Source organism: Gopherus evgoodei, unplaced genomic scaffold (genome assembly GCF_007399415.2).
Source record: "Gopherus evgoodei ecotype Sinaloan lineage unplaced genomic scaffold, rGopEvg1_v1.p scaffold_43_arrow_ctg1, whole genome shotgun sequence".
Taxonomy (NCBI): domain Eukaryota; kingdom Metazoa; phylum Chordata; order Testudines; family Testudinidae; genus Gopherus; species Gopherus evgoodei.
In genome coordinates this window covers 254,910-267,447 of record NW_022060064.1, presented here as the reverse complement: position 1 = coordinate 267,447, position 12,538 = coordinate 254,910, and the positions used below count along the sequence as shown (strand labels likewise).

At 51.9% G+C, this 12,538-nt stretch overlaps 1 protein-coding gene across 6 annotated transcripts in view; it reads right to left on the bottom strand.

Moving 5' to 3' along the window:
- The window catches only part of CHD3 (chromodomain helicase DNA binding protein 3), a 60,585-nt gene that overhangs the window by 42,119 nt on the left and 5,928 nt on the right, over window positions 1-12,538 (bottom strand). For 4 of the 6 annotated variants that reach the window (XM_030546291.1, XM_030546294.1, XM_030546293.1 and 1 more), the window contains exons 2-3: window positions 1,833-1,951; window positions 1,019-1,192 (exon numbers count right to left, since the gene is read on the bottom strand). In XM_030546291.1, the coding sequence (XP_030402151.1) occupies window positions 1,019-1,192; window positions 1,833-1,951 (293 nt within the window). The remainder of the gene's footprint in view (window positions 1-1,018; window positions 1,193-1,832; window positions 1,952-12,538) is intronic. The other 2 variants (XM_030546295.1, XM_030546296.1) reach the window with 1 other exon arrangement.

Genomic DNA, 12,538 nt, shown 5'->3' with positions numbered 1-12,538 from the left:
AGCAGTCCCAGAGCGCTTTGGACAGGGGCGATTTTTATCCCGGGCAAACTTGGCTTAGAAACAACAAGGAGGAGGGAAACTGTGCTAATAGGGTGGACCCAGTGGGATTATCTTGAGAAAGAGCAGGTGCTTTGGAATCGCTGAAGGGCCTACCAGAGTTTATGCACCTGATCTCCCTTGTGCCCTTTCCAAACATTAGCCAAAAAGCAAGAGATTCCAAGACACAAGTTTGCTAGCAAAGAAGCTTCTATCGAGAGCGAAGCTGCTGTCAGCCCAGGCCGATTTAACCACGCCGTCCGTTTGCACTCGGTTCCGCGTTCTGCTTCGTTCATTGCATGCACGGGCTCGCAAGGAGTTGAGGCAAGCTCCCAAACGGTGCTCGCTAAAATCCAGTTAAGCTCTCTCGCCACGGCTCTGGGAATCCCTCTCTCTAGCCACCTTGTTCACGCTGGGTCCGTCGGCTCGTCGGGTTTGGGGGCGGCCCGCCTGTTGGGATCCTCCGGGCACATCTTGCCTCGCCAATCCCCTGCCAGGGCAGGGAAATCAGGCTGTGGGGGTATCTTGGTCTCTGCCGGGTTAGTCTCCAGAGATAGTTAGGTCTTTGGACTCAGTTGAGGGGTAACTGGGTGGAAGTGACTGGCCAGGAGGTTAGCCAGGATTAGAGGGGAGAGATAGCTCCGTGGTTGGAGCATTGGCCTGCTAAACCCACAGTTGCAAGCTCAATCCTTGAGGGGGCTATTTAGGGATCTGGGGCAAAAATCTGTCTAGGGATTAGTCCTGCTTTGAGCAGGAGGTTGGACTAGGTCCCTTCCAACCCTGATCTTCTATATTCTATTCTATGAAACCTGGTGGCCCCATCTGCCTTTACGCTGTATGGGAATTTTGGCTCCAGCCCATGTAACGGAGCCCCAACCCGAGGGAGCTGGGCGATGATTTCCCCTACACATGCAGAAGGCCATCGGGGGGTTTCACCTCAGAGAGCTCGGCCAGCAGCGGGTGGCGGATCGCCGCTCTGTACCTTTACTTTCTGGCCTGCATCACCATCCACCTTTTTCCGGCGTTTGGTCTTTCTCTCCTTCTTCTCCCGGTGCTTCCGCCGCTTCTTCTTGGCCACCCCTCCGTAGTCGCTGCTCCCGCTCTCTGACTTCTCCCGGAACTCCTCCCGGTCCGACTCAAACTCATCCTCGCTCACCTGAGGGGCGAGAGGGGCAAAGTCAAGAGGGAGCTCATTGGCGAGGGAACAACCTGCCAGGACAACAGCTCCCAGCGGGGACAGGGCGGATGTCAATCCCAGTCAAACTGCCTGGGACGATTTGGGGGGAGGAGGTTTGTCTGGCGGCTCTGGTCGAACTGGCTGGGACGATTTGAGGGGGAATCTCTCGGGTGCCCTGGCTGTTATGCATTTCATCAGCAGATCTCAAAGCGTTTCACAAGGGAGGTCAGCATCAATTTGCAGATGGGGAAACTGAGGCACGGTGGGGTGGAGGAGGGAGTGATTTGCTCTAGGAAACCCAGTGTCAGAGCTGGGAATAGCAATCCTGCACCAGCAATACATGCTGCCCCCAATAAAGAGGCTGAACAGACTCTGGGCGCGGAGTTTGAGCCTTCCCGGGCTGAGGAGACAGGCAAGGCCGACAAACGCAGCTCGGCAGCAGGATCGGCCCCCCAATGCCCACCGAGCTCCAAAAGGGCCATGCCCCCGCATCGATTCCCCTCCCCATCCCAGATCAAACCACCCCACCCTTGCCCCCAGTGCTCCCTCCCTGTCTGAGATCACACACACACACGCCCTGCCCCCAAAACGGCGGCAGCCTGGCAAACGGGTGGCTTACTAATTTTTTGCGCTTCCGGGGTTTCCCTGGCTTGTTTTCCTTCTGCTTGCGGGGACCCCTTTTCTTTTTCTTGACCCCCAGGGCGCTCTCCAGGTTCCTGAGATCGCCATCTTCTTCATCTACAGGGGAAGAGAAAAGATACATAAGTCAAGCATTGGGCAGCTGCTCGGCACCGGGGAGCAGGCTGCAGGCCCCAGGATTCTGCGCGTCTGGCTCACCCCTCCACCCGGCTCCCTCTTCGCCCTCCCCTACAATCTGCCCTGCCAAGGATCCTCGCCTCTGAGCAGCCGGGGCCAGGTGCTAATAAGCCGAGAGATCCTGCCTACAGCCGCGCCGTCCCGCGGGCCTGGAGCTGCCATCTGTTCTCCACGCCTGCTTCGGCTGCCGGGCACGGATTACAGGCCCCCGAGGAACTGGGCTCAGAGCCCGGCTCATCGCGTTTCACAGCCGCTCGAAGCCATCACGTCGAGGAGGCGCGGGGACCTCCGAGGTGAACGGGAGGCCAAAGAGCCGTGGGCGAACTGTTTGAACCGAGGGAATCTCTCGGCTGGCGTCAACATTAGCTCCCCATTCATTCTCTCCCGCACAATCCTGAAGGCTGTATCCTAGTATCCCGTGCCCTGGCGCTTTGGAGGAGCGTACAGGACAATTATGCAGTGATCCACCGCGCTCTACCACTCCCAACTCCTGGTTGGCCCACGGTTTAGGGTCACCACGAGCGTGGGGCTGCGTCCCGGATCATCTTGGCTAACAGCCACCAATGAACCTATCCTCTGCGAACTTTTTGGAGGAACCCAGATATATTTTCATGCATCTGAGGAAGTGGGTATTCACCCACGAAAGCTCATGCTCCAAAACGTCTGTTAGTCTATAAGGTGCCACAGGATTCTTTGCTGCTTTTACAGATATATTTTTGGTCTTCACCACATCCCCTGGCAAGGAGTCCCATAGATCAGTTGTGCAAAAAAACCGACTTCCTCTTCTTCGTACTAAACCAGCGGCCTCTGCGTTTCGGCGGGTGAGCCCTGGTTTTTGTACGGTGTGAAAGGGTAAAATGACACTTCTCTGAGTGCAGGGGAAATTGACGGGACCGCGCTGGACAGGCCAGATTAGATGATCTAACTGGCCTTCAACGAAACAACGGGCCCCAATTCCATTTCTTTCCCGCACCAGCTTTACATGGACGCAGCTCCGCTGGCTAGTGAGCCAAACCTGGCTGGAGGGCCGTGGTTCCAAACCATCGGCTGGCCATTCATTATGCAAACGTGCCAAATCCTCTCAACTGGCATTTTGAAGGAATGTTACTCTTGTTTATTTTTTGCAATAATACAGAAGCATCGGCAGGCCCCAGCTGAGACTAGGGCCCCCGCTGGGCCAGGCGCTGCACAAACACCTCATCAGAGACAAGTCTGCGCCCCAAAGAGCTTACAACCGAAATCAGCAGAGAAGAGCAAACTGAGGCACCAGGTATGGGAATGACTCACCCACAGAAGCACAGCGGGTCAGCGGCAGAGCCAGGCCTAATGCCAGTCCACTGCCCTGTCCAGTTAGAGTTTAAGGCCAAAAGGGCCAATCAGATGCACCAGCCAGGCAGCTAGAAAGCGGATTATTCGCACATCAAAGCACCGGCCCACTGATCTGATGCCCCAGAGGAAAATGGCTCCCACTCCCAGATACCAATTGCGCATCAGGGTGAAAATTCCCTCCTGACCTCTGCAGGCAACTTGGCCGGAGCCCTGAAGCATGAGATTGGCTCAGAGTCGTTGTCCTAATTGCACTAAGTTACTGAGCTCTTGCAAATATTGGCATTCCCGGCCCACGCTGCTGAGAATGACTGACGTCAGGAGCGAAGAACCGGGAAACGTTCTCTTTCCGTAATGGCATTTGTACTGCAGGAAGAATGGCTTTTGGCATTTCAGTTTCCTTCGAGTACCGCGTAAGCCACAGAGAAGCCAGGAAAGACTCCTAGGGACGGAGTCACACGTTATCTATTAAGGATTATTTACATAGGGAAACTGAGTGGAACAGTTGTTCCACCAAACCTCCCCATCAGGAATAGCGACAGAGCTTTCGATTCTCACCCTCCCTTGCTCCAAATTAACTTTCAAGCCTTGACAAGCCTTCACATGCGTCTCCACACCAGGTCAGACTGCATCTTCATCCTCCTCACAGCTGGCAACGGATTTCCAGCAGCAGAGATACGCCCAGGCAATCCACCCCAACTTCCCCTCCCCCCGGCTAAAAGCTATATTTACTCTGAGGACCCTGTTATTTCACCAAAGGGCAGACAGCTGGGTTATGGTATTTATTCTTTCCCTAGGGTCATGCTACTGACCCATGCAGCTGCGGAAAACCGCCATTACTGGGGCTTTCAGGGTGAAACTGATATTTACCCGCTACTCTTCTCTTGCAAAATAATAAATACACAGCGGCAGACATGAGTTCGGGCCTTGCATAAAGGGAAATTATGGTTTCTAGGCCAGCCCGGATGGTCATTTCACATCACATCCCCTCCCTTCCCCCACCCTGTTGTCAATTTCACACTAGGCAAAAATATGGGATTTTGGCAGGCAAATTTACACCTGCAAGCTACTCCCTGGTAGACCCAAGCCCCAACGCATCACAGAACCATAAGGCTGGAAAAGACCTAGAGAGGACAACTAGACCATCTGCAGAAAAGGACCTGGGGGTTACAGTGGATGAGAAGCTGGATAGGAGTCAACAGTGTGTCCTTGTTGCCAAGAAGGCTCATGGCATTTGGGGCTGTATAAGTAGGGGCATTGCCAGCAGATAGAGTTATGTGATCATTCCCTCTATTCGACATTGGTGAGGCCTCATCTGAGGTACTGTGTCCAGTTTTGGGCCCCACACTACAGAAGGCATGTGGACAAATTGGGGAAAGTCCAGCGGAGGGCAACAAAAATGATCAGGGGGCTGGAACACATGACTTCAAAGGAGAGGCTGAGGGAACTGGGATTGTTTAGTCTGCAGAAGAGAAGAGTGAGGGGGGATTTGATAGCTGCTTTCAACTACCTGAAGGGGGGTCCAAAGAGGATGGATCTAGACTGTTCTCGGTGGTAGCAGATGACAGAACAAGGAGTGATGGTCTCAAGTTGCAGTGGGGGAGGTCTAGGTTGGATATTAGGAAACACTATTTCGCTAGGAAGGTGATGAAGCACTGGAATGGGTTCCCTAGGGAGGTGGTGGAATCTCCTTCCTTAGAGGTTTTTAAGGCCCAGCTTGACAAAGCCCTGGCTGGGATGATTTAGTTGGGAACTGGTCCTGCTTTGTGCAGGAGGTTGGACTAGATACCTCCAGAGGTCCCTTCCAGCCCTGATCTTCTATGAGTCTATCCCTGACTGTCAGATCTGTTCTTGAAAACCTCCAACGATCAGGGTTGTTACAATCTCCTTTGGCAAACTTATTCGAGTGCTTAACTATGCTTAGAATGAGAACCTTTTTCCTGCTATCTAACCCAAATCTCCCTTGCTTCAAATGAAGCCCATTGCTTCTTATCCTGTCTTCAGTGGACAAGGAGAACAACTGATCCGCCTGCTCTGCCCCCCACCCGCCACCTCTCCCCCCATTCCCCAGCCACAGTCTTGCCCCCAGCCACCACCCCACTCCTGGCCCCGGCTCCCCGACAGGAGGGCAGACAGGGTAAGGGGTGGGGGGGCCTGACTGGGAAAAGTTTGGGGAGCACTGATTTAAGGACCGTTAACGCTGCACTTCAAAAAGATCAATTTTATGACCGTTAACACACAAATTGTCAACATCATATGTTAAAATATACAAAGGAACTATCCTCAGATCCTACTGGAATGAGTTCTCAAGCAGACTTTTTCTTATGTTGCCTATTTGTAAATGTCAACGATTACCTATGGGCCTTTTTTTGGCGCGCGTACTGTGAAATCGACCTTTACCCGCATTCACCGATAAAATTCGAATCCTTCCACGCTGACTCACGGGGCAAGTTTTCCAAACCGCTGCCCATTTTTCCAAGTCAACAGCTGCACAGCAACATATAGATTTAGGATCTGGGGGAAATTCGTCCAGATTAACGAAAACTATGCTATTCAACCAAATTACACCGTTCAGAATAAAAAAGAGGCCTTCGTTCGGTGTCACTGAATTCTCTTCCTAAGTGGAGTTACGCTTCTGGATAAAATGATTTTTCTTCCAGAACAGTATTCACACCGGGAGGGAAGATCAGATGCAAAGGGTCTGGTTGGATTTCCAGTCTGCCTGTCTCCCTGCGGTGATCAGGGTGGATGGAGGACTGAAAGCACAACCCAGATTTGGGCTCAGGAAGGAATTTGTCGTCCTCCTCGCTCCTCCCCAACTAGGTCAGATCAGCAGGGACTGGGATGCGGAGGGGGCGAGCTCTGCAGTGGCAGGGGGTGCAGATCGCTTGCCGGGATCACCTGGCCACAAATCTCACCTAGTATCACAGGAGACTCAGACATTGGGGGCACCTTGGTCTCTTCTGCTCTCTGCCAGTTTGTCTCCTGAACGTAGATTCGTAGGACTGGAAGGGACCTCGGGAGGTCCTCTAGTCCAGTCCCCCGCCCTCGTGGCAGGACTAACTATTATCTAGACCATCCTGGACAGGTGTTTGTCCAACCTGCTCTTAAAAGCCTCCAATGATGGAGATTCCATTACCTCCCTGGGCAATTTATTCCAGAGTTTAACCACCATGACAGGAAGTTTTTCCTAATGTCCAACCTAAACCGCCCTTGCTACAATTTAAGCCCATTGCTTCTTGTCCTGTCCTCAGGGGTTAAGGAGAACATTTTTTCTTCCTCCTCCTTGTAACAACCTTTGATGTACTCGAAAACGGTCATCATGTCCCCTCTCGGTCTTCTCTTCTCCAGACTAAACAAACCCAATTGTTTCAATCTTCCCTCGCAGCTCATGTTCTCTAGACCTTTCATCATTTTTGTTGCTCTTCTCTCTCCAATCCGTCCACATCTTTCCCGAAATGCGGTGCCCGGAACTGGACACAACACTCCAGCTGAGGCCATACCAGCGCGGAGAAGGGCGGAAAATTACTTCCGGTGTCTGGCTTACAACTCTCCTGCTAACACAACATCTAGATGCTTTGGTCTAACTAAAGTCATCAGGCTCACTACAGGTGCAACCGGGTGATAACACTGGAGGTCAGAGTAGATGATCCTTCGGCCTTAAACTCCAAGAAATCTCCAGGTCTCTCCAAGGCAGTCAGCCGAGGGACCCACTGCAAATCCAAGCCAGGAGTGTGAAGAACCCCAAAAAAACCCAGCACCGTGGCAGACCCGATGGTAACTTACGTGCCTGCCTTGTTGACAAGACATTCATGATTCGAAGCTTTAACGCTCCACCGTCGTTTCACTTGCTTTCCCAAAATGCAGCCACCTCAGAGAGGGTGGAGCCAAGTGACACTGCGTCAGAGTTTGAGACAGGAAGTGAACCGTTCCCATCAGTCCCCTGAGTCCTACCCAGCTTGTGAGATCTGATGGGACCAAAGCCCAAACGGACCACATCCAGCAAAGCCAGCAGCAGCAAACCCCTGAGTCAATCACCTCAGAGCAGCTATCGAATGTCAAATGACCGGGATCCTGGCAAGGCCGACGGCGGATTGAAACAAGCAAAGCTCTGAGTTATGTGCCGAAGAGCAGAGGAAAGAGATTTTGGCTCCCTCGTCTGTGGCTCAGGGTAGTATGAATGACAGAAGCCAGACCTCGGGAAAAGGGGATTTTTTTTTTAATCCATTGGACGCTGCCAAGCCAAAGCCTTCAAAAGCCATGAGTCCAACCGCAAAGAAAATCATGAGGTCGACTTAAAAAAAAACCATCCTGAGATTTAAAAAATAAATAATAAATACAGGGTTCCCCCCACCCCCCTGGTTTTATGTTTTAAAGCTTTCCCCCACAACCCAGAGAGGTCGCAACTTGCTATTTTCAAACAACCACAGCTGAAAGTCTCACCTAATCACATGACTCCAGGAGCTGAGGATTTGCAGCACCGTCCTCAGCATACTGGCAAAAAAGACAGCTTGTGGGGTGCAGCATGCACCCTCTTCTCTTCTCACTCACCCCGATGTCAACTGGGAATCGCACCACTGGTGTCAGTGGGTCCCTCTGCACCTTTTTTTGGACAGCTGTTTAACCGTCTGCTCTCCTCCGCAGAAGCTCTGATTAGCTGAGGGAGGCCAGACATAATGGGGCCTTGCTAATGTCACAAGACAGCCAGCTGAACAGCAATTAGACAGCCATTCTCACACCTCGTCCTGTTCCTTCTCCCCCCGCAAGCCATTTCTCCACCTGCTTGACAGCCAGCATTGCCTCTAGAAAACCCACGCTCGAACCAGCAAGACCAGAATCCCAGCCGCCGCCAACGCTCAGCCAAATTCCACACACCTAGGGCGATGGGGTTTTGATCATTTTAATCTGGTGTCAGTGAAATTGCCAGCTTGGCAGCCCCGGAGACAGAAAGTAATTAGCAGACAGACACAGGCACAACCCAGCCAGGCCTCAACACTGGGACGGCCAGCGTCAAGTTTTGAAGACCAGAAGGGGCATTACAACCACTTCGTCTGACACAGACGCTCGGGTGGGACTTTTGAGAACGCTGCACTCGTTTCACACAACGGGCCGCTGTACGGCCGTCAGAAAGGAATGAATCATAGCATTATCGGGGGGGAAGGGACCTCAGGAGGTATCTAGTCCAACCCCCTGCTCAAAGCAAGCCCAACCCCCAGATTTTTGCCCCAGATCCCTAAATGGGCCCCTCAAGGCTTGAACTCACAACCCTGGGTTTAGCAGGCCAATGCTCAAACCACAGAGCTAGCCATTCCCTAAAGGAGCTGCTCCCCCCCCCCCCCCGGCGGTGTCACTGGGGGGCATGGATCACCATTCCCACCACGCGCTCCCTGGGCTGAGGAAGCTAATGAGCTGACCATCAGACCAAATTCGGTGATGAATCCTGGTCACCCACCACCTGCAGCATGTTGTGCATATGCTAAGAAGGCAGCGTCGCTTGCACTTGGGGGCAGCTCCCCTCTCTCAGACCAATGGACGCAGGCTCTCTGCAAATTCAGGAAGCATCCCGGCATCAGTTACACTCACCTCACACTGTCAAGGTTTGTCCCCTTCCCTTCCCCGATAGAGTTGGGGGGTTTTTTAAACAAAAACTGAGACGCTTGAGAACAACGGAGAGGTGAGTCCGCGCTTCCCCGCACGCCACTGGTGGATACCTGGCCTTTTGGGAAGCCCAACCCAATGGCACCCGGGCTGGATTCAAACTGTTCCATAACTCCAAGCGCCCCAACTCCCCGCCGTACACCTTGATCAGGGAGCACTTCCTGCCATGAGCCAAGGGCCCTCAGCACTTTACAGGACAGACCCCTAAAAGTTAAGTTTAAGTAGAGGAAGGAGGGTCTTGCACGTAAAGCTTTTGACTACGACTCGGAAGATCTGAGTTCAATTCCCAACACGGACTTCTGATACGACCCTGACCCGAGACCCAGATTTTTACAAGTATTTGGAATTAATGGGATTTCGGCACCAAAAAACATCTGGCCTTCGATCCATGTGGCCCTTGGTTTTGCGGATAACGACATGTCCCTGCCCCACAGAGCCTTCGGGATGTTTTAAGGGGCTCAGGGCCCCGGCGAACAGGGCTTTGGAGGGAACCTCGGAGCTGGAGCGTGGGCTAGTAGGTTTCATGCCCGAAGCCAGAGCAGAGCAATTCAAAAACTTGATTGCTCCAAATCCATGCCCAGGATGGACAGGATCAGACTCCAGAGTTTGCACAAGCGACACCAGCGCATGTCCGTCTCTTGGCTCGGGAGTTCCATCCCTGGCACGCAGAGCCTTTCTCCTCGAGCTCATCCGTCCAAATCAAGCCCACGTCGTTATCCGACGGCTGTTCAGTGACCCTACCTGCATAACAAGCTGGCGGGTTCTTAGCCTGGCTCCCGGGGGGCAGGCGGCGGCATAAATCACAGCTGGCACTAACTGGCTGTCTTTTGACAGAGATCAAGCACTAAACAGGGTCATAGCTCAAGCTCCCGGAGAGGGTCCCTCTAGGTCACGGATTAAGCACGCTGAACGCACTGTACCTGTCCTCTCCGGGATCCCAAACTAATACCTTCGCCAGCTCTAAATTCACACCGCCACGTCTTCACCCGCGGGCCCCGAACTAACAAAGCATCAGAGTGGGTCCCACCTGCTGGATGATAGAGGCCTTCGAGAGCCTGGATTTACAAAAGAAGATAATGGATTTCCCTGGCCTGCAGGGGGAGGGAGGGGAAAAAAACCACCTCAAAGAAAACAACACAAATGCACTGGTTTATGTAGGAGCCTGCCGACCACCTACCCTCATCTAATAATCCTCTGGCAACTTCACACCGCAGGCTGGCTGCGGGAGAGAGACATCGGCCAAACCCCTGTGCCAGCTGCAAGGCAAACATGAACTCGGCAGCACAGAGAGGAATGACCTGTCAGATGATGCCAGTCACCTGGACAGGAGGTGCCTTGCTAGGTTAGAAATGACAACCCAGCCCTCTGACACACACACACACCCCCCCGCAGGCATGCACACACACCGTATGCTGACAGCACCAGCTCTTTTGCCTTGCAAATCAAAATGCAAAAAAATAATACTACTAATAAAAACAGAGGCACAGCCAACAGGGTGGACTTGCCTTCACACCCTCCCCACCTAGATTCCTGCCGCCAGCCCTTCCTGTCTAAGCAGCAGCATCTTGCATCTGCCTGTGTCCCATTTCTTCTGACAATACCACATTATCTCTTCCGCCCTCTGGGTTTGAATCACCTGGTTGCATCCCGCCGCCGCTCAGTTCCCGGTGGGATGTAATTCACAAAGCCGAGGGGAGCAGGGCAGGCCGTGGGGCATCTTTACCGCCCCTCAGTCCCGTCAATTTCTAATTCTGCCATCAATCTTTCCTTTTTTTTTCCCCTTCACCCCTTTCAGATTTCCCCCCCCCCCGCCCTAATCATAATATTGATGCACATGCGCAGCCGAGATGGGTATTTTGGCAGGCAATCAACTAGAAATTTCCACACACGTGACATTTTCACTCCCTACCTTGGAAAAAAAAATTAAAATATAAAAATAAAAAACGTGCACACACATAGATATTATATAACGCAATAAGGGATGGCGGGGATGTGGATTTAACTAAATCCAGAAATCAAGAGTTATTTCACTGTAACCAGAAACAAAGAAAGACTCAAGAATCTCCATCTCATTCACTACAGATGTCTGTTCCACCCCACTTGCATATTTAAATTTAAACAAAAGACAAGCAATTCAAGAAGAGATCCCTTATCTCCGGCAGTTAACGGAGGCGAGGCAGGGGAAGCCATTTCCACTGGGGCAGGGGAACAAGTCCTTCTTATTTTTAACAGTGGCTTTAAAAATCATTGTCCCCAAGGTAGAAATTCGCCAGTCAGGGAGGGATTATGCACCTCGGGAACTCTGCCAAATGAAATGCAGGCTCCAAGGGAGATTTTCAGAAAGTGCTCAGGTCCCCCGTTAAGCAACTGACTGAAAGAGACAGATTTTCAGAAGTGCGTAATGCCCACCTGTTCTCCTTTGCAAATGTGGCCCTCAGAGAATAGTCTATTATCGGGTATAAATCCACAGGGACAGCACCTGACAAGGAAATGCCACTAGCAGGGGGACCGGGAGAGATCAGAGACCCGGTGCAGGAGTAGGTAGGCTACTGGGACTTCCAGAATTTCAGACGATGAGCTGTATCAACAGGAGATGGGAAAGCAGCAGCCACTTTAGGACCAATATGAGGAAAACTCTTGCCAAGGAAACCTGGTGGCGTTCCCAGTGCCCTATTCAGGAGAGGGGACAGCTACGTTCGAAGAGATTTCACGCTGGAAAGCAACCAATCCTCCACCTGCATCCGTCATCAATCACAGGATCAGGGGCTAAACATGTCCGGCGTTTCTCAGGACCCGTAAGAATGTCCATTTGGTTGTTTTACGTGGAAATACTACTTATTTTGGGGGAGTAATTAGAAAGCACCTTCCTGCCAACTTTAGTGATCTGATTTGCTTCTTAAACTAGTGTCCAAAATGGGCACCACCGTGTTACACCCTGCAGGTACCCAATCCTGCGAAGACTGAATCAAGTGCTTAATTCTGATCACACAAGGAGTCCCGCTTCGATCAGCGACTTGAGCTGTCCACATCGTTACGCACGCGTTTAAGTCTTTCCAGAATCAGCACCAGAGTTCGGATGTTTTCAGGAAAGGGAGGGCTCTGGGAAAAACAATCAACTTGTGATCTTCTACCTTCCCGGTCTGGAGGAGTTTGGAAGTCAAAAAATTAGGGCTGAAATTCTGGCTTCATTGAGGACAAAGGCAAAATCCCCACTGATTTCAACAGAGCCAGGATTTTCATCATAAATGCTGAAAAGCCTTGCAGGATCAGGGCCTATCTCAAGGCAGCCCTGATCTCTGCTCAGCAGCCTGTACTTGAATACAAATAAATAAAAAGCCATACAGTCATTTTATGAACAATTCTGGATTCTTTCACTTAAGTGTCTCGGTGTTACAGGTGGCGAATCGGGAGGCGGGTTTAAAGATTGAGGGGAAGGAGGGACACCGCTTTCATGATGAAGCAACGCTGCTTTTAAAACTGAAACATAGATTTCTGACCATTTTGAGAAGCGGGTAAGAGGAGACT